Below are 21,660 nucleotides of genomic sequence, written 5' to 3'. Positions count from 1 at the left end.
AATATTGACAAATGAAATAAAAACTCTCTCTCCCCATTCCCCCATGGCCACCACCCTCAAGCTCCAACCCACAAACCCCCTCCCAACGAACCCAGAACCCTAACTCAACAACCACCCAGACCCTCTCTCCCTCCCCCTTGATTTCCCTTTGTTATTGACGGACAATCATCCACCACCCTCCTCCCCACCTCATTACCAGCCAAACCCCCCCTCCCACAGCCACTGTCAATTTCTCACCCTCCAAGTGCACTCTCCTCTCCTCCCACCTCACCTTCTCATCTCCCAAACCATCCAAACTCTTTCCCCACACCCACAACTCTATACCCACCGCACCCAATCCCTCCCTCCACCAAAAGTTCCTCCATAAGCTTTTAGAACCATCATCCGACGTTCCAGAACCTTCTCCTTCTTCCAACCCACCTGCCAAGTTCACGCCTTTGGAGCAGCAAGTGGTGGACCTCAAGAAGAGGTACCCAGATGTCCTTTTGATGGTGGAAGTCGGTTACAAGTACTGGTTCTTCGGCCAAGACGCCGAAATTGCTGCAAGGGTTTTGGGGATTTATGCCCATATGGAGAGGTTTGTGGGGAATGGGGGAGAAGAAATCAAAGGGAGGGGGTTTGGGTCTCATGATTTTTTTTCTCTTTTTCTTCAATTATTTTCTAATTTTGTATTTATTTTAATCCTATCTTGTTTGTTAATTATGAAAAGTCGTATTTACCCTAAAATTTGGTTAAAATTAATTAAAAATTAGACGGTAAGATCAATAGAGCGATCAATATATAGTTAATGGACCATGTGAACGAATAATTTAATTGAGGGATCAAAATGTAAATTGAGTACAAATTTGAGGACCATTTGAGTAATTTACCCTAATTATATTAATGAACGTTGAATTAATTGAAGTTTTGAGATTCGTGTAACAGGTGGACTAAATCACACTCGTCCAACACCAATTAACATGCTGCTAATGCTCACCACCATTTAAGAGTGGTGAGAAAAAATATTCTCAATTTCAATGGTTGCATTATTCTTTATGGAAATATTTAATGTAATTCTTCCACAACTAAAAGCTTAACCAATTTGTGAAAATTTACATTCCATTGTAAGCCCTTGACAAATAGATAACAGGCGTAAAAATGAACGCAAATACCTATTTTCTTTTGTACAATTGTTTTTTAGCCAAATCCTTTTGAGCATTTAGAAAAATAAAATGAAACTGGAGGATGCAGCATAATCCAAATTCACTGTATGGTCCATTTAAGTTCCGGAGAAGCTACGCAGACATAACAAGAAGGAAAAAATAACAGCAAGGCCAAACACATGGAATTACTCAGCTCTAGTGATGGTATTTCATGTAACTTTAAATCTGAAAACAAATTAGTCATATCAACAAATGTAAAGAATCCATTTTTCCTATGAATATCAAGTTCAAATCAGTCAAAAAATGGCTAGAAAATGTACATTTCCTATGAATACGACTTCCCGAAAGTGCTGGCTTAAAGTAGCATTTAGATGGACAGAAGATAAGATACCTTCAAAATAATGTGTGGAGTACATGCATCATGGAAACTGGAATGAGCCCCCAATTTGATTATTCCCTGATGGCGGGTCGATAGCCACCCAAAGGAGAGATATGGTGATTGCTAGAAGACCAGACCACACAAACACAATCGTCGGTGTCCTCCCTCTTCTTCCCATAAGCCCTTTTGCAAAGGGATATAAATGAGCTAAGACCCAGAAGCTGAAGAAACCACCACCGAGCAAGCTGCTCCACTCTGGTGCAGCACTATATATTGTTCGACAAGTTGCAACTGCGATTCCGATCAAGTTAGTCATCATGATGGTAATTGGTGGTACCATCAGAGCTGTCCATTTGAAGACATAAAGATCAACAAAATCATCATCCCCATCATCACCTCCAGATTTTGATGTCAAAGTGAATGAAATCTCAATGCCTGCTATAACCTTTAGAAGACCTTGGAGCACCGCAGCAAGATGGGCACTTGTGCCCCCGATCAACCAAAACTGTTCGTTTCTCCACCACTCTTCTAGTGCAATGCCAGACCACTTGATCTCAAGCACGGCAAGAAGAATAAGGGTCACTGTGATGCCCAAGAGGTATACCAGGAAGGTTAGGTTGAGGGACTGAACAATGAACTGACCAGTAAAGAGTGAGAGTGCAGGAAGGAAGCAGTAGACAATGAGGAAAATGGAAGTGAAAGGGTAGATTCCAACATTCAGGTAAGCAATCCTTTGCAAAAATTTCATCCTTGAGCTGGCCAGCAGAGCATTGTTGCGGGAAAAGAAAATCTCAACAGAGCCAGTGGCCCACCGGAGAACCTGATGAAGCCGATCTGTGAGATTGATTGGGGCAGTGCCACGGAATGCATCTCTTTTTGTTACACAATAAATAGATCTCCATCCGCGGTTGTGCATCCTGTAGCCTGTGACCACATCTTCAGTTACAGATCCATAGATCCACCCAACTCGTTGGCCCCATTCAGTCTTATCCTCATACCAGCATGAGATTACACTGATTGCCTCCGCAACTGTTGATGCATCAAGAGGCTCCCGAGGAAGAGTCAGAGCACCCGGCGGACGTCCATGTTTAATGGATGGATGATCAGCAAGGGGCCGACCTTGGAATTCTGCCACACGGATTGAGTCAACAAGGAAGCTTGAGTTTCCAAACGTTTTAGGAATAAGAGCAAGACTCATTTCTTCCTCCTCCATGTCTCCCAGTTCAATTGATTGGCTGTCTTGAGAGGCAACTTCAGGGGCAGAAGCCACCAAAGAAGTTTTCTTGGGATTGGTGAAGAAACCACCACAGAAACCATTACGCTCTTTCCTGCTAGGTGGATCGAAGCCATAAAGGGCAGTCCGACGAAAGAGGCATCCTGTTCCTACATATACTGGACCCTGAATCCCATCAAGGGCTCGCATATTGACATCAAAGAAAACAGTGTTATGGTTTGCATAGCGATCAGATGGGTCAATTCCTTCAAACCTCTGCGGAAACTGCACGTAACAAATGTGTTCCCCACCATGGTCCATCATGAAGCACATGCCTTCTCTCAATGCCTTGGAGTAGTAGATGTAGTGATCACAGTCAAGGTTAAGAATGAAGGGGCCATTGGACATGATGGCTGAGGCACGAACCAGTGCATTCATGGCACCAGCTTTCTTGTTGTGATCATAGCCAGGCCGCTTTTCACGAGAAACGTAAACTAGCATGGGAAGACGAATGTCAACCTCACTTAGATTCATGGAATTTGAATCCACTGCTGTGCCATTTAGTGGCTGATCACTAGGAGGTTTCACCATCACCTACACATGGTACAGATAAACTTGTTAACCAGCACATTTTAATTCAATCTGAATGCATATAAGAGAAACTTGCTGAATTCTACAAAACCAATAGAACTTATATGTACCTGCATGATACTGGCATGATCGCCCCTAGAATGCTCAGGCGCAGAAACTGTCCAAGTGCCAGGCCAGTGGGTTGTATCAGCCATCCAAGTAGCTTTTGGGAGCTTTAAATTCTCCACTGGTTCGTCATTTGAATTCTCTCTCTGCATTTTCATAGCCTTGATCTCCTCTCTAGCATTAAAGGCATCGGAACGTCTCCGGATTGAATCAGGAAGACTATTAATCCTTACTTTAAATTCATCATACTCACGCTTTACCTGCCTGCGATCCCTGACAAAATCTGGGCGCACTTTATTCTTATAAGGGTCTCTCTTCAGATTGAAGTAAGATTCTGGATTCCTTGGCTCAATATCATGCTTCCGGCAGAAAGGGACCCACAAGTTGGCAAAACTCGCAGCTTCTGCCATGGCCTCAAAGGTCAAAAGTGCACCACCATCATCAGAAACATAACAAGAAAGCTTCTCAACAGGGTAATCAGCTGCAAGAATCGATAGAATGGTGTTTGCAGTGACAAGAGGTGGTTCTTTCTCTGGATCTGCCGTAGATACAAAAACATCTACGCCTGGGAGATCAGATTTTCCTGTAGGATTGTTGGGACTCGGTGTTTCAAATTTCTCCTTCAAAACATCAACATCAGCAATGCGATTGATGGGGCAGAGCTTCGGGAGCTGATCCAGTAGCCAAGAGAAGGCAAACCAGATCTCACAAACTACAGACATAGCCCACAACCAGACTGCATCGTCATTAGGGTTTCTGACTCTCCATTGCAAAAATAATCCAAGGACCACCATTCGTACAAGTACTAGGAGCCTGAGATTATATCCAACAAAAATTAAAGAGTGTAAGCTTATAAAGCAAGCAGTACTAACTAAGCTTATATGCAATAAATTCTGTGGGCTCACAAATAACGATGAAAGGAAAATCTCCAAAAATACCACTTTGAAACAAGCAGCAAAAAGAGTGGCAAGAAATAAACAGTGCAGAAAAACAGAGGGGATCAAACAGTTTTACCGATATGGACTGAGAATTGCAGCAGAGATGTTCAACGTGCGCGTAAGTGGCTTCCATTGCTTATGTTGAAACACATTAGGATCACCACTAATTCCATCATCACTTCCATTGGCAGTATCTTTTGGCCACATAGCATTTCCATAGCCATAACTCCCCTTTGTCTCAAACAACCATTGGTTATGATCAAAGTCATTAGTTTGACTCTCCATCAATGCTGTTGACTTTGTAGATTTTGATTTCATCAACGATAACCTCCTCTCCATCTTTGACATCCCAGCTGTAGATGGCAGAGACAGAGGCTGCCGATTCGCCAAAGCATAGTCGGTCAGGTCCAGCTGCTGCTCCTTATACGGTTGTTTGCAGCCAGGACAAATACTCTCACCACTTGCTATAGCATCTCTATAACAATCCATACAAATCTTGTAATTGCATTCACAGGGAACTATATCTAACCCCCTCTCATCAGTCACAACCTTTGCATCACAACCCTCCACAGCACAATACGACCCTTGTGCTCCGGTCATCTGTGGGTGGCTAGTTTCGGACTCAATCACCTTTTCCTTCAACTGGGCTCGTGTAACACAATTATAGCCACCTGTAAACAAAGAACTCGATGCATATTGGTCCTCCAACCTCTGAGAAGTCGACCGCTGCATCAAAATTCCGGTGGGCTGGTTGTCAGGTGTAGGGGGTATGTGGACAGTGTAGGTAGCAAAATCAGCACTCCCAATCTCACTGTCAAGATCATTGCTGGCTTGGCTAATATGGCGAACCCTGGGGGATCCACTTGAGAAACTGAAGCGAGATCCAGATGCCATAAAGCTTACCACAACCTGCAATTCATGGCACATCAGAAATTGATTAAAACTTGAAATAGCTAAACACAAACACAAATCCAACCCTCCTCTTTCATAGACAACAAATGAAATATACAGATTAAAATTTTGCTTTGCTTACTCGGTAGTCTCAGAACTAGAGGAAAAAAACAAAACAGAAAAAATAATAAAATCTCACTGTCTCTTCAAAACTCTGTTTCTCTCTCGCTCCGGAAGAAACAGAGACAATCAAACTATTAAAAATACAGTGTCTCCCTTGCTCTAAAACTAAGGGGGGGAAAAAAAAAAAGGCATAAAGCAATCCAGGAGATGGAGAGTTTTTCATCAAAAGCTTACCTATTAAACACCAACCCTCTTCAGTCTTCACCAACTTTTTATACAAATATAAAGCCACACACAAAGTGTAAGAAACTTTCAAATGCGCCGCCCAGAGCAAAGCAAAGCAAGAAACAACACAAGACCAAGTCCAGCCTCCCTACCCTAGTCACTACTTTTTCAAACCCAATGCCGGCCCTCCAATACTCCTCATGATCATCATTTTATCAAATGGGTTTTGAGGGTTTTGGAAGGTTTGTTTACCCTTGATTTCTACCAATGAGGTCGTCTTATGTGTCCATTTGTTTCCTTTTTAGGCATGGCGGTGTTTTTATTTTTGCAGAGAAGTAGTCAGAGAGAGAGAGAGAGAGAGAGAGAGAGAGAACGTCACAACTGGCAGAGAAAGACAATGGGAGATGGAGAGAAGGAAGCTCTTGTCTTGTGCTTGTTTTATGTGAAGAACGGTGTTTTGTTTTTGGGTTTTATAGGGGACATATCGGGAATTTGGAAGATCGGATTCTGGTCGCTTTTGTAAATTCCAGTTTTTACGCGGTGTGGATGTAAGATTCCCCTGCGGTCGGAATTTGGGTTCTTACTACAACCGGTTTCATTACAACCCTACATCACAAAATTGTATTGTGATCCTTTAAAAATGATGACTGAAATTCCTATTATATCTCTAAAAAAATTAATATTTTTTTTAAAACACAACATATTATGACAATAACAAAAATCATCATCATTTTTAGTAGTTTTCCTTATTAGGTTTTATTTATCGTGGTGAGCAAAAATATTTCCTTTATTGTTTATTAAGATCTACAGAGAATCCTCCTTATAATTATTTATTTATTTTTAATTACAAAATCATCATTATTATCGTAAAAAATAATTAAGATCATCTCACGTATTATAATGGCGATTACTTTGTTATCTTTTATATAATAATACCAGAACCACTAAATTTTTTCTGAGTTTTAGTTACCACCTTCCTTGCTGTTAATATAAATTGGTCATATTTCTTAAATAAATAAATAAATAAAGCATAAATTGGTCATACTATTTTAATAACATTAAGCAATTGTCATTAATAATAATATATATTACATCAGCGTAGTGAAGTTCATCTTGCCCTGCCAAGGCAAAGCATGTGTCGGTATTTTTGTGGGTCTTTCTAGATGGGGTGGTGATGTTGTCGCAGAGGATCTTTACCCTGTTTGAATATGAGCTGTTTAAAGTTGTATTTGCACACTGCGTGTACACTCCACCCAGTCAGCCAAAACATGTAAACTCAACCCCTTTCGCGAAATGGTTCTTCGGATGACAAAATTTTCTTCTTCAAATGTTCAACGAAAAATATTAAAATAGAGAATAAAATATAAATGCAAGGGTAAATAAAAATAAAATTTAGAAAAAGTGAAAGGAAAAAGAGTACCAATTATACCGAACCCATCCAAATCAAAAGCCCAAGTTAAAAATATCTAGTGGAATAATATCTAATATCCGAGGTAAACTGCGCAGCATTGAGCATTATATTCAATAGAAAAATTACTTTATAAGTACATGTCACCCTCTTATGGAAATTTGGAATGTTATTATGTTTTTTTTGTGTGGAAAAACTACATAAAAGTTAAAACTAGGGATGGCAACGGGTCGGGTAGGGGCCGGGTATGACAATACCATCCCCATCCCCGCTCTCCATCCCCGCCCCCATCCCCGAACCCATCCCCGTTTATTAGGTTTCGGGGAATCCCCGTCCCCGTCCCCGTCGGGGGACTATCCCCCATACCCGCCCCGAATCCCCGATTTTTTTGCATAAAAAAATATTTCTCATACATTTTAACATTAAATTTCATATTAACTTATCATTCAACACATCCAAATTAACTATAAAGTTCAACTCAACTATTTAAAATCACATCAATATGAAATTCCATAGAAAATTAGGAAAAATTAGGAGAGGGAAGTTAACTTAGGGTTAAACATAAATATTATAATTATATATATATTTATTTAAATATAAACATATATATTTTCGGGCCGGGTTCGGGGATGGGGACGCCAATACCATCCCCTCCCCATACCCGTCGGGGATTTTTCAAGTTCGGGGATCCTCGTACCCGATACCCATTTAGACCCGAAATCTCCCCCCGTTAGGGTCGGGGACCCGACGGGGACCCGCCCCTACGGGGATTTTTGCCATCCCTAGTTAAAACCTCTCAAATTATAGGATCATTTTTAAGTTCATAACCATCTTTAGGGACATTTATGAGTGCATACTTAAACTCCCGAAAAACCTACAATTTATCCATTATGTTACACAAACCGTTAGTTACTCTGTTAAATGCTTACTTATCAAATGTGGGACCCATTTTTTAATGACATAGACTTCCATGTATACCAAAAAAATTAATAAAAAATTATATCTTTAAAATAACTAAAAAAGAAAATCAAATAAAAAAACCAACACAAAAAAATAAAAGAAAAAGTAAAGAAACAAAAAAAGCAAACCAACTCACACCCTCTCCCCCCCCAAAAAAATCTCATTGTCCCCGACCCCATTCCAATTCCCCCACCCCCACCCCTACCCCCATCTCATCATCCCTATTTCCACCACCTTTCTATTTTTTTTCTCTCATTTGAACTCGCCAAGTAGGTTTTCTAGAGGTTTGAGTATGTACTCGTAAATGTCCCTAAAGATAAGTATGAACTTGAAAATGACCCTATAAGTGTTTTATGTAGTTTTTTTTTTTGTTTTTTTTTTGTTTTTAGGGTTTTTCACAAATAGGCCCATTTCAACACTATCAGAGTCCTACTGTCTCTAGCAGCAAATCTAGATTGGCCATTACATCATTTCGATGTTAAAAATGCCTTCTTACATGGAGACTTGGAAAAAAAAGTATACATAGATTTATCACCAAGATATAATTTAGCTCATAACAAGAAAAATCAAGTTTTCAAGCTCAGAAAGTCATTATATGAGTTAAAACAGTCTCCCAGGGCATGGTTTAGAAGATTTAATAAGTCCATGAGGAATTTTGGATACACTCAGACTAATTCATACCACACCCTATTCTTGAAACTTGACAGAGAAAAAAAAAATCACTGTATAAATTGTTTATGTGGATGTCAAGGTCGTAATTGGAAATGACACAGGAGAGCAACAGAAACTACAAAAGTATTTGTCTCGAAAATTTGAGATGAAGAATTTAGGTGCTCTGAAATATTTCCTCGGAATTGAAGTAGCAATATCAAAAATTGGTATTTTTCTGTCTCAAAGGAAGTATGTGAAAGATCTACTCACTGAAACAGGAATTCTAGGATGTAAGATTGCCGACACACCCATCGAGATGAATCACAAATTGTGTGAAGATATGAACCAAGTACCAACCAATAAGGAACAATATCAACGTCTTGTTGGAATGTTGATATATTTTGCATACACATGACCAGATATTGTATATGATGTGAGTCTGGTTAGTCAGTTTATGCATTAACTCAGTGTTTATCATAGGAATGCAATTGATTGGATCTTAAGATACTTAAAGTCAACCCCTGAGAAAGATTAATGTTCTCAAAGAATGGAAATATCGAAGTTGTTGGATATACAAATGTTGATTGGGCAGGTTCCATTACAAATAGATGTTCTACAACGGGTTACTTTACATTCGTTGGAGGTAACCTAGTCACTTGGCAGAGTAAAAAATAAAATGTGGTTGCTTGGTCTAGTGCAGAAGCCGAGTATTCGGGTATGGTTTAAGGAGTTTGTAAATTGTTGTGGATCAGAGGACTCTTGACAGAATTGGATTTTAAACCAGAGAAGCCCATGCAATTATATTGTTGATAACAAGTTAGTGATCGATATTACTTATAATACAGTTCAACATGATTGAACAAAACATGTTGAGGTGGATCGACATTTCATCAAAGAAAAAATTGAGGACAAGATCATCTGCTTACCCTTTGTAAAATCAAAAGATCAGTTAGCGGATGTCTTGACAAAAGCTGTCTGTGGACGAGTATTTTATGACTCACTTAATTAGGCATTGGTGACATGCATGCACCAACTTGAGGAGCAGTGTTGACGTGAGTTAACCTAACAAATCAAGGAGATTTATTTCCTAAGTTAATTAGGTGATTTACTTCTTTGTTTTCATATAGTTGACAATCCTTGTATTATTAGGAGATATTTTCTTAATTGATTACTGTATCTATTTCCTTATAAACTCCTATATATACCTCCCTATATATACCTGAAGTATTCAAACCAAGTATCATATTTTAGCACCACTTTAACCTAATAATTTATTTAGAACAAGTGCATTTTAGTAAACAACTTATGGAATCAATACAATTAATTCCTATCCCAATTCCGCATAGTTTAGTAAACAACTTTAATGAGAATTCGGACCATGAAATTACAAAATAAACTATCTTGCCAATAAAAGAGTCTCTTTTGCTGAAGTGAAGTCATAAGTTGATTGATATCGGACAATAGAAAATATAGTAATCATATTGAAGACGAACAATAACAAAAGGACGTTACATAATTGATAAAGAAAAATACGTGTTAAAATTGCTAAAATGCACATTTATCAAGTTAGGTAAGGACGTCGACAATCACAACTTCATATTGTGGCATGGAAATTATTGAGCACTTCAATATCAATGGTAGATCCAAGCCAAGAGAAATTTGGAGATCTAAGTTGCAAGTGCTACGAGCAACTTTTCTTTTTTCCGTTAAGTTCACTTCAGTTTATAGCCTTTTAGGCCTTTTTTTTCATTTTTTTTTTTCATGCATGTGTAATGCGAGGTTAGGTGCATCATCTTTTGTTACCATAATTTGATGCCACATGAGGTGGCAATTTAGATCATTGGTCGCATCATTAATTTTAATTTACTCAATTTAATAATTTAATCTTGTTATTTTAATTTATTAATTATTATAGTAATTAAAGGTTAGTGTTATTGTAACGAAAAATTTAAAAAATTTATCTTACATGCCATTGCATTATTGATCAAAAATAAAAAAATATGTTATTCCCGTTGCATAAAAGTCTTTCTCCCATATAAAGCGACCGGTGTGGTTTTCGCATGTGAGCTTTTCATCCATCCATCCATTCGAGTTTCCTATTGCTTTTTGGTCTGTGGGAGCGTGAGAGAAGAGAGAACTTAATCTGCCGTGATTCCAGCAGCGCATGATGGAAATAAGTGCTTTTGTGTTCACCAGAAAAAAAGAAAAAAAAACAAGTGCTTTTGTTCGGTACTTCAGTTACTTGGTCCAATAAAACAAACACCACGTGAATGACTACAAAATTCAAAGTTTAATGATGACCTGGAGGCTGGATCGAGGGAGAGGATTCGGGTTGGGTTTCAAAGGGTAGCTGTCTAAATTGATTGAAAGTCAATACAATTTTTTTTTTTTTTTTTCTGTTTTGAAAGCACAGATATCATGTTTGTTTGAATTGTCGAGAAAAAAAAAATGTAGTTAGTAAATTCGTGTATTATATGTGTGCATACATGTTTTTTTTTATTATCATATTACTATCTTCTTTGCAGGCGCTTCTGTGCATGCGAGAGATTTTTTTTTTAAATTTAAAATTATTTAGAATTAAAAAAGATAATAGATTGTGTTCTATAAAAATAGAATTCATTATCTAATTTTTCTTTTAATTTTAATTTTTTAAATATGAAAACATGTGAATTTACCATATTATCCTCATTTAATTAATAATTTCAATTCTTAAACCAAGGATATTTTCTTGTATTTTGAATGTTTCACCATTCTCTTCCTTTTGCTTTATATATATATATATGTGTATATATATGTATTCTTATAATAATACGCATTTTTGAAATATTTTACAATAATACACAAATTATTAACGTATTTATCTATATTTTTCAAGTATTATTAAAAAAAATTACAAATAACAAAAATAATGTCTTATATCTAGTTGCAAATCTATCATGGATGGAGGTGTTTGTCAAATTGCTGTTGATATGATGGCTTCTATAAGTCTTTGGGTTTCCATATTTGGGATGCCCCTGTTGATGTGAATCAATTCATTTTTTATTATACAACGATAATCTATTTTATTGTAATTAAAATTATGAGAATGGGGATTCGAACTCGGGTGCAAAATAGGAAACACATAAAATAGGAAGCACATACACTTTAATCAACTTGTTTATTGTTAATGTTTACGACCGATTAGCCCTCCTCTTTACTAAAAAATGTAAAAAGAAAAAGTAAACATAGTATGAATCCGCTAAGAATTCGGCTTCTCTCTTGAATGTTTCAGTCCTCAACCACTTTCAAGGACAAAGTGCCATGTCGCCAGAGTGACGATTATATCAAAGAATTGCTTGGTTACTATAATTAAAAGATGTAATTTGTTGGATTATTATTTAAGAAGGATTAGCCAAAATGGAGGAAGCTGTCAAGTTGAAAAGTCATTGAGTTGAGAGCTTATGCGAACATTCTTTCTTGTGCCGGTGATGATCATTTGCATATGGAAGGTTAGGTATCAGGTGTTCACACATCAGTCAATGAGTATTTTATTAATATCAGACCTATGGCGAAAAGAAAAACAAGATAATCTCTAGAAAGTCTTGCATGGCTAGTGAAAAATAAAATAAATAATATCAAATCAAGAAAATGTGAGTAGAGCTGGTATGGAATATGTCAAAATACAACAATTACTAATCCTAACCAACAACCAACACATAGAGGTAGAGATTGAAACGTGTCTAGTTTAATGAAAAAGAGTCTTAATTTACATATTAATGGTTTTAAGTTCGAACTTTTAAAGTACTTGATATTCGGCTATATAGTCCAAAGATCAACTTTATAATATTATTGCATATTTGCTGGTGGAAACCTAATTATTTGTCAATGACGCAAAAACCAATAGGTGGTTGCTAGATCTAGTTTGGTGTATAAGAGTTATTGTGGTTAATGACTATATTGACATTGTAGGGCATATGAAATTATATGGTGATGATGAGATTCAGTGCAATAAGTTGGAAGTAAAACATATTAGGGTCGACATACATTTTATTAAGGAAAGATTGTCAAAAGGTTTCATTTTAATCCTTACTGAAAATAGAAGATTGAAGATATTCTAATCAAATATGTCTCAACTCAACCAAAGTTTTAATTATTGTTAAAATTGGAGGTCGATATCTGTTGGCGTGACTTGTGGATATTGACTTACTTTCCTTACACACCAAGAATTCCTATTATAATTGTAATTGATTTACTTTAATTCCTGAGAAGAATACACCGAAAATTCCCACAAACAAATATTCTCTCATAGTTTTCATATTTTAGCATGGTATCAGAGTCTGGAGCACGAGATTACTCTATGTCGAAAAGCGACCAATCGCCCATTCATAGCGATCAATTGCCAGACCCACCTGATCCATGCGAAGATATTTCTGATCCGAGTCTCACACCTACAGACAATACAGAACAACAAGATGAAGACCCCCTTCTAACTCAACAGTACCAACAGACCAATCTCCTGAGAATATCCTTGAGGTAACTACTCCTACTAGACTTGTGCATTTAGATGATAAAACTATTGGATATCAATTATCTTTCAGGCAAAATCGTGGGAAGCCACCAAACCGTTATTCACCTGATATTTGCAAGACATCCAAGTATCCAATTGCAAATCATGTATCCACTGAGAAGCTGTTTGAACCACTCAAGGCTTTTGTGCATCAGTTGTCTGCTATCCATATTCCAACCAAGGTCTCTGAAGCATTGAAAGATCTTAAGTGGGTCCAAGCTATAAAAGAGGAGATGAAAGCCCTTGAGAAAAATTAGACTTGGACATTGGAGACTATACCCCGAGGAAAAAAGACTATCGGATGTAGATGGGTGTTTACTATAAAACACAATGCAGATGGATCTATCGAGCGATACAAGGCAAGACTTGTGGCAAAAGGGTACACACAGACCTATGGTATAGACTATGAAGAAACCTTTGCTCCAATTGCAAAGTTAAACACCGTCAGAGTCTTATTGTCCCTTGCAGCTAATTTGGATTGGCCACTACACCAGTTTGATGTAAAGAATGCTTTTCTACATGGCGAACTCACGGAGGAGGTGTACATGGACATTCCTCCTTGATATAATACTACTCAGACTGGAACAGTTTGCAGGTTACGAAAAGCATTGTATGGATTGAAACAATCACCACGTGCATGGTTTGGACGGTTCACCATGGCAATGAAGAACAATGGTTTCAAACAGTGCAACTCAGATCATACTCTGTTCTTGAAACATCGAAAAGGGAAGGTAACAACATTAATAATATATGTTGATGATATGATTATTACTGGGAATGATAAATAGGAAATATCACAGCTACAAGACTATCTGGCTACGGAGTTTGAGATGAAGGATCTAGGTGGACTCAAGTATTTCTTGGGAATTGAGGTGGCTCGATCGCAGCAAGGCATATTTCTCTCTCAAAGGAAATATGTCTTAGACTTGTTGACAAACACAGGAATGCTAGATTGTAAACCTGCGGACACTCCTATTGTTCAGAATCATCATCTTGGAGAATATCCGGATCAAGTTCTAACTAACAAAGAAAGATACCAAAGGTTAGTGGGAAGATTGATCTATTTGTCACATACTCGACCAGACATTGCTTATGCGGTGAGCGTTGTCAGTCAATTTATGCACTCTCCAAGTGAAGACCATATGAATGCAGTTCTTCGGATACTTAGATATTTGAAGTCTGCACCTGGAAAAGGACTTATGTTCTCAAAGCATGGTCATCTAAATATTGATGGTTATTCAGATGCAGATTGGGCAGGTAATGTAACAGATAGAAAATCCACATCGGGTTACTTTACATTCGTGGGAGGTAATTTGGTGACATGGAGAAGCAAGAAACAGAATGTAGTAGCTTTATCCAGTGCAGAAGCCGAGTTCAGAGGCATGACTAAAGGGATTTGTGAACTTCTTTGGTTAAGAAAGTTGTTTACTGAACTTGGGTATAAACCTACATCCACAATGAATCTCTTTTGTGACAACAAGGCTGCTATAGCCATTGCACAGAATCCGGTTCAGCATGATCGTACTAAACATGTTGAGGTGGATCGACACTTCATCAAACAAAAGCTTGAGGCTAAAGTGTTTCAGTTTCCTTTTATGAAATCCGAGGGTGAATTGGCGGATATTTTGACAAAGGCGATTTCCGGTAAAACATTCCACAATTCACTAGATCAGTTGGGCATTGGCGACATCTATGCACCAATGTGAGGGGGAGTGTTGGCGTGACTTGTGGATATTGACTTACTTTCTTTACACACCAAGAATTCCTATTATAATTGTAATTGATTTATTTTAATTCCTGATTTCCTACTGCAAATAGATTTAGGAATTTATTATTTACTTGCCTATTCAGGTTTCGTTGTATTATAAATATGACCTCCTACAAAGAGAAGAATACACAGAAAATTCCCACAAACAAATATTCTCTCATAGTTTTCATATTTTAACAATATCTACTCCGCAGCTTTTTATTTATTTATTTATTTATTAAAGGCCAAAGGCCAATGAATTTATTCATCAATAGAATGTAAAGAACGCAGATCATTCTGAAGGTAAGAGTGAAGCCAGCTAGGCCCCTCTTCCATCCAGTAACATACCTCATTACAAGATAAAGTAAATTTGGTTAATTGGTGAGCCACAAAATTACATGTACGAGGTTGGTGTTGTAAGGATACGAATATAAAACGACGGAGTAACTCTTTCAGTTCCTCTATCAACTCTCCTTCCATGCTCATGTCAAATTCAGTTGGTTTACGGCGTTAATCATCTCCAAGCAATCACTTTCAATAATCATCCTTGTGAATCCTGCATCTATTGTCATTTGACAACCTACAATCATAGCCAAGGCTTCAAAAGCCTTAGGGGAAAGACAACCAATTACCGGTTTAGCCATGGCAACCATTAATTCCCTATTGGCATTTCAGACTACTGCTGACAGGACCAGTCTCGAATTCCTCGGAATTTCTGGAGTTTCATGCATCAATAAAGCTCTATCAAGACGTTCTTCCACCATTGCATTGCCTTCCCTCCCATTCCACCACGTAAAATGAGGCTTTATATAATTTACCTCACAAAGGGCGGAATTGTTAAACACATCTTTGAAAGCATCCATTGTCAATCTACTTCGATCTCGTCCTCCTGACTTCTCCCATTCGTACACCACTTCGTTAAAATCTCCAATGCAAATCCACGGCCTTAAATTTCCATAAGAAAGTCTGCGAAGAAGTTCCCATGAATGATGTCTTTGGCTTGGTTCTAGATGAACATAAAACTCAGTAAACCGAAAGGAGAATCCGTTAGGAATGGTAGCAAATACATCAATATGTGCAATTGAAAAGGAATTAACTGACACACTCCAACCCTCTTTCCATAATAGCAATAAGCCACCACTCAAACCTCTACTTCTCACAGCTACACTCCCATGAAACCCCAACTGAAACTTAAACCGCTCCATCTGCTACATTGATAATTTAGTTTTTCTCCTTCCTTGATTAAAGCTGCAGTTTTCCTCCTCTTCCTCCCTTCAACCTCCAAAGTCTCCATAGTCTTCCGCATTACTCTTTTCCGCCCTGAAACCCCAAAAAACAAGGTTTGTAGAGTTTCTTCTTGAGCCAAAAGTTGGCGAGGTTGGCTCGAAGTAGATAACTGCACTCCTCTCACTCCTCTCTTCCATTTTCTCTTACCCAATTCCTTTTCAGTGGCACCATAAGAAAAATTCACCAACTTGGATCCTCAGGGGCCTTAGGTTGGGTAGCAACCTCGTACCCTAGCCCACCATGGACAAGTTGACTGCTTTTCCTACTTTGCCTTCTGGCCCAATATTTCTCGATGACCCACTAAAATTCTCATGGGAAGTATGCTGAGATGGCACCTTTGAATTCGTCTAAGAATCATTTAAATTAGTATTCAAACCATGACTTGAATGTCCTGATTGTGCAGCATTAATACTCTTTCCTATGGTAATTTTCTTCAAACCGTTACTTTCTTTTCCTGACTCATTGAGAAATGCCCCATTAATGTCAACATCCCCACTATCCTCCCCCAAATCATTCTCATTTACATTCATATGAGAAACTACCTTACCAAAACGGTCACCATTTAATGCTTCTCTACCAGCACGCCGTTCTTCCACCGGTACTCGACCGCCGCCATCACTGCCTCGAGCAAATTTGAGCCCGCCACTTCCCCAAGAGCCATAAGAAAAATTAGAAGAGCTCACTGGTAATCGTAAGTGTCCCTTTTTAGATACAATGACATCCCGCAAATCATTGCTATATTGGATTCCATCCAAAGTTTTTGGTCGAACAACTCCTCGCTTCATGTCCCAGCAAACCGCATCTTGCACAAACATTGGTAAACGTTCATATTTAAAACGAATCCAGTGTTTAGCTTCCCCACTATTGATCATCACTCCTCTTGCCAAGGGTTCACTTGTATCCACTACCACCCTCACCCTGATGTATCTTTGACGAACAAAGCCATTTTGTTCTTCCCCAAATCGATCTTCGAGACCTCCCGAAAGCGGCTGCCTATGAGTGCCACCATCTTCTCCCCTCTACAGTCAATAGGTAAATCATGAAACTGAATCCAAAAAGGGCAAGAAGTGAGCTTTAATGACCCTAGTTCGGAGTCCAGTACACCATCGCTGAAGAAGGAAAATATGGTCGTCAAACAACCACCATCCTCCTTCCAAAACTGATTTCAGCTTTTTCTCCCCATTGAACAATACTAGAAAAACATTTTCTTCCACTTCGATAAACCTGACACGTCCCTGTAGTCGCCAAGATTGAGTAAGAGTGCGACCAAGAGAAGAGCGATTAAAAATTCGAGACGAGAAGACACAACTCAGACCCTTGAACATCGTCCCTTTTCACTGTTGAGAGTTAAGCTGCATACTAGTCTTGAATCAAGTTGCAGAAGTTAATCCTGCAGATTGACAATGAAGAGGATGAAGAATCGAATGAGCTGAAGAACTTTCCTTTTATAGTAATAGCTGTTAGGATATATCCAACGGCTAGTTTTCTTACTATTTTGAGAAACTCTACAGCTAAGAATGATAGCTGTTCTTAGTCCTTTCTGCTGTAATGATTTCTAGCCTAGGTGTAAGAATCATAGCCTCCAATGACCTTGAATGGTTGGAGATGAGTCCTTGTGTCCTAGTTTTTAGGATATGTTTTTTGGCAGCTTGTGTCATGCATATAGAGTGTTTTTTGGCTCTGATGCAATACAAGAAATATAGACTGAAACATTCTCTTCTCTCTGAGTTTTTCCTCTCTGCATACGTTACATAAAAGGTTTATCTTGTTCAGTAGATCTGTCAACAAAAACTAGCAAGCTAAATACAAAATTCTAACATGGTATCAGAGCTCCTAGTTTGATTTCTGAGAAGGGTCGTGAGCTGTGAGAAAGGGGGTTTTCCTGAAATCTCTATAAGGGATAAAGGTTGCTCTTTTTATTGTGTGGTTCATTGAGACTCACATCAAAATGGTGGGATCAGGTTCTGCAGGTGGAGATTTTACGAACTCCACAGTTCAATGGTTCAAACTATGATTTTTGGTCAGTAAAAATGGAGACTATCCTCATAGCATATGATCTATGGGATGCAGTGGAGATTGGAATACAACCACAGCCGATTATTGAGCAGGAAGCAGGCTCTGAAGGCATTGGAGATGAAGAGAGTGAGGCTGAGCAAATTCCAGTGGAAGCACCTACTATCTCCAGAGAAGATAAGATCAAAAATGCCAAGGCTTTGAGTCTTATTCAAGGAGCACTAACAGATGAACTCTTTCCACGCATCAGAAATGAGAAGACTGCAAAAGGTGCTTGGGAAATTCTAAGAAGTGAGTTCAGAGGAGATAAAAAGGTAAGAGCTGTGAAACTACAAGCTATTAGAGCTGATTTTGAATATTTGAGAATGAATGATGTTGAATCTCTGGATGACTACTGGCTCGATTTTTTGAAACTGTAAACAACCTGAAATCTCTAGGAGAAGATGTAACAGAGAAAAGGATTGTTCAAAAATTGTTGATGAGTCTAAGTAGGAGGTACAAGTCCATAGTGTCAATCATTGAAGAAACCAGAGACCTTGACACTATTAGAGTTGAAGAAATTCTTGCATCTGTCAAAGTCTATGATAAGAGAGAGGATCTACATGATGAAAGGGATAAATTGGCAGGAACTGAGAAAGCTTTTAGCAGTCTTAGAGTTGGAAATAATCAAGCTTCTAGAGCTAACAAAAGTTCTTAGGGAAAGCAAAATCAAAAATGGCAAGGACAGAACAAAAAGGGTTCAAATTGGTCTCAAGGTGGAAACTTTAACAACAATAATGGCTCAAATTGGAATAATGGCTCTGGAGGGAATTGGAACAACAGTTTCAATTCACAAAACAAGCAAGGAAGTAGCAGTCAAGGAGGTGTGAAACCACAGTGCCAAGTCTGTCAGAAGTTTCATTTTGGAGTGTGCAGGCACAAAGGCAAACCTAGATGTGGAAAATGCAATAGGTTTGGTCATTTAACTAAGGATTGTGACAATGGCAAACAAGTTGCAAACTGTGCAAAGGAGGAAGAGGTAACCACAGGAACAATGTTCTATGCTTGTCATGCAAGTTCAATTGCATCAAGCAAGTCTGTGTGGTTTGTTGACAGTGCTTGCAGCAACCACATGATCTCTCAAGAGTCCTTGTTGATCAATCTTGATAAATCAGTGACCTGCAAAGTGAAAATGGGCACTGTGATCTGGTTCAAGCCACAGGAAAAGGGACACTTGTAGTTGAGACAAGAAAAGGGAGAATATATATAAATGAGGTGCTGTTAGTCCCTGGTCTAGATGAGAATTTGTTAAGTATAGGACAAATGATGGAGCATGGGTACTACATTCTATTTGGAGGAACTATGCATTAATATGTGATGACAGCAGCCTTGACAATGTTGTTGCCAAAGTAGCAATGGCTGGAAATAGATGCTTTCCATTGTCTATGGAATCTATCTGCTCAATGGGAATGAAAGCAGCAGTACAAGAAGATCCATGGATTTGGCATAGAAGATTGGGGCATTTGAATTTTGCAAGCATGAAAAAAATGCAGCAAACACAAATGGTGTTAGGCTTACCTGATTTCTCAGAAAAAGAAGGAGTATGTGAAGGCTGTGTGTATCGTAAAAGCCACAGAGAACCATTTGAGAATGAGAAGCCTTGGAGAGCTAAGAATCCACTTGAGTTGATACACACGGATGTATGTGGTCCAATGCAAAATGAGTCCATTGGAGGAAATAAATACTTCATCACATTCATTGATGACTATTCAAGAATGTGTTGGGTATATTTTCTCAGAAACAAGTCAAGTGTGATAAGTGTGTTCAAAAAAGTTCAAAGTTTTTGTTGAGCTACAAAGTGGATTCAATTTAAAGAAACTAAGAAGTGACAGAGGTGGAGAATACACTTCACATGAATTCCTTGAGTATTGCAATGATCTTGGCATGGAGAGGCAATTGACTATTGCCTACTCACCTCAGCAAAATGGGATTGCTGAAAGAAGAAACAGAACCATTTGTGAAATGGCAAGATCAATGATGATTGAGAAGAAACTTCTTGTAAAGTTCTGGGCTGACGCAGTCGGTACTGATGTATATCTGCAAAACAGGTGCTATACCACTTCAGTTACAGACAAAACTCCATTTGAAGCTTTCACGGGAAGAAAACTAGGTGTAAAACACCTGAGAGTGTTTGGAAATATCTGTTACAGTCACATTCCATCAAATCTTAGACAGAAGTTTGATGACAAAGCAAGCAAAGGAATTTTTATGGGTTATGGCAGCTGTGAGAAGGGTTACAGGATCTATAATCTCCAAACTGAGAAGATCATACTCTCTAGAAGTGTTGTTTTTGATGAGAACAAATCCTGGAATTGGGAAAGCAAGCAAGATGAAACTGTCCATGTGACTCCCATCTTTGAAAATGGAGGTTCTGAGATAACTGAACCAGAAGGAACCTTTCATGAAACTCATAGCATTGCTTCACCAAATCTAAATCAATTAATCTCAGATGATGAACATGTCTCTGAAAGCAATGGCAGTGGTACCAGTCAAGGGTCAACTCCAAGCAATACACCAGTAAAGCTGAAGAGTTTGGAGGACATTTATGCAAGATGTCACATGACCTTATTGAACTTGAAACTTATTATGAAGCTGTTGAAGACAAAGCATGGAAGGAAGCAATGGATGCTGAGATTGAATCTATTGAAAAGAATGGAACTTGGGAGCTAGTGGAAAGGCCTACAGATAAACCAGTCATAGGAGTCAAATGGGTGTTCAAAACCAAGCTGAATCTTGATGGAACAGTTCAAAAACACAAGGCTAGGCTTGTAGCTAAAGGGTATGCTCAGAAACCTGGTATTGATTACAATGAAACCTTTGCCCTTGTGGCAAGGTTAGATACAATTAGAACTTTGATTGCACTTGCAGCACAAAAGGGTTGGAAGTTGTTCCAATTAGATGTTAAGTCAGCCTTCTTGAATGGAGTACTTGAGGAGGAGGTTTACACTGAGCAACCAGAGGGGTTTGAAGTGAAAACAGCAAGTCATAAGGTCTATAAATTGAAGAAGGCTCTCTATGGTTTGAAGCAGGCTCCCAGAGCTTGGTACAGTGAAATTGACACCTATCTAACTAGCTGCAATTTCAAAAGAAGCACCAGTGAGGCCACCTTATATACCAGAACTGATGAAGAAGGAAAACTGATCATTGTCTCTATATATGTTGATGATATAGTTTATACTGGAAACAGTAATGCTTTGCTCAGTGAGTTTAAAAGGGACATGATGCAGAAGTATGAAATGACTGATTCAGGACTCCTACATCATTTTTTGGGAATGGGAGTTCTACAAACAGAAAATGGGGTGTTTATTCATCAAAGCAAGTATGCAAAGTCCTTGCTTGTGAAGTTTGGTCTCGAGGATTGTAAGTCAGTAACAATTCCTCTACCCACTGGTGAGAAACTAA

The 21,660-nt window shown here is 38.4% G+C and overlaps 1 protein-coding gene across 2 annotated transcripts; it reads right to left on the bottom strand.

Annotated features, from left to right (window-relative positions):
* Nucleotides 1–1,212: 1,212 nt before the first annotated feature.
* On the bottom strand, nucleotides 1,213–6,031 carry LOC117627348 (cellulose synthase-like protein D3). Of its 2 annotated transcripts, none has more exons than XM_034359400.1 (4): nucleotides 5,617–6,031; nucleotides 4,445–5,277; nucleotides 3,436–4,243; nucleotides 1,213–3,328 (listed from the first exon to the last, which is right to left on the bottom strand). In XM_034359400.1, the coding sequence occupies exons 2-4, from the start codon at nucleotides 5,260–5,262 to the stop codon at nucleotides 1,562–1,564; spliced, it is 3,393 nt and encodes a 1,130-aa protein (XP_034215291.1). In that variant the 5' UTR covers nucleotides 5,263–5,277; nucleotides 5,617–6,031; the 3' UTR covers nucleotides 1,213–1,561. The 2 variants fall into 2 exon arrangements, with proteins under 2 accessions (XP_034215291.1, XP_034215292.1); XM_034359401.1 differs by lacking the exon at nucleotides 5,617–6,031 and adding an exon at nucleotides 5,402–5,524.
* Between the last annotated feature and the right edge of the window lie 15,629 nt (nucleotides 6,032–21,660).

The sequence above is a fragment of the Prunus dulcis genome, chromosome 5 (assembly GCF_902201215.1).
Source record: "Prunus dulcis chromosome 5, ALMONDv2, whole genome shotgun sequence".
In the NCBI taxonomy this organism is placed as follows: domain Eukaryota; kingdom Viridiplantae; phylum Streptophyta; class Magnoliopsida; order Rosales; family Rosaceae; genus Prunus; species Prunus dulcis.
This window is presented reverse-complemented; position numbering and strand designations above follow the sequence as displayed.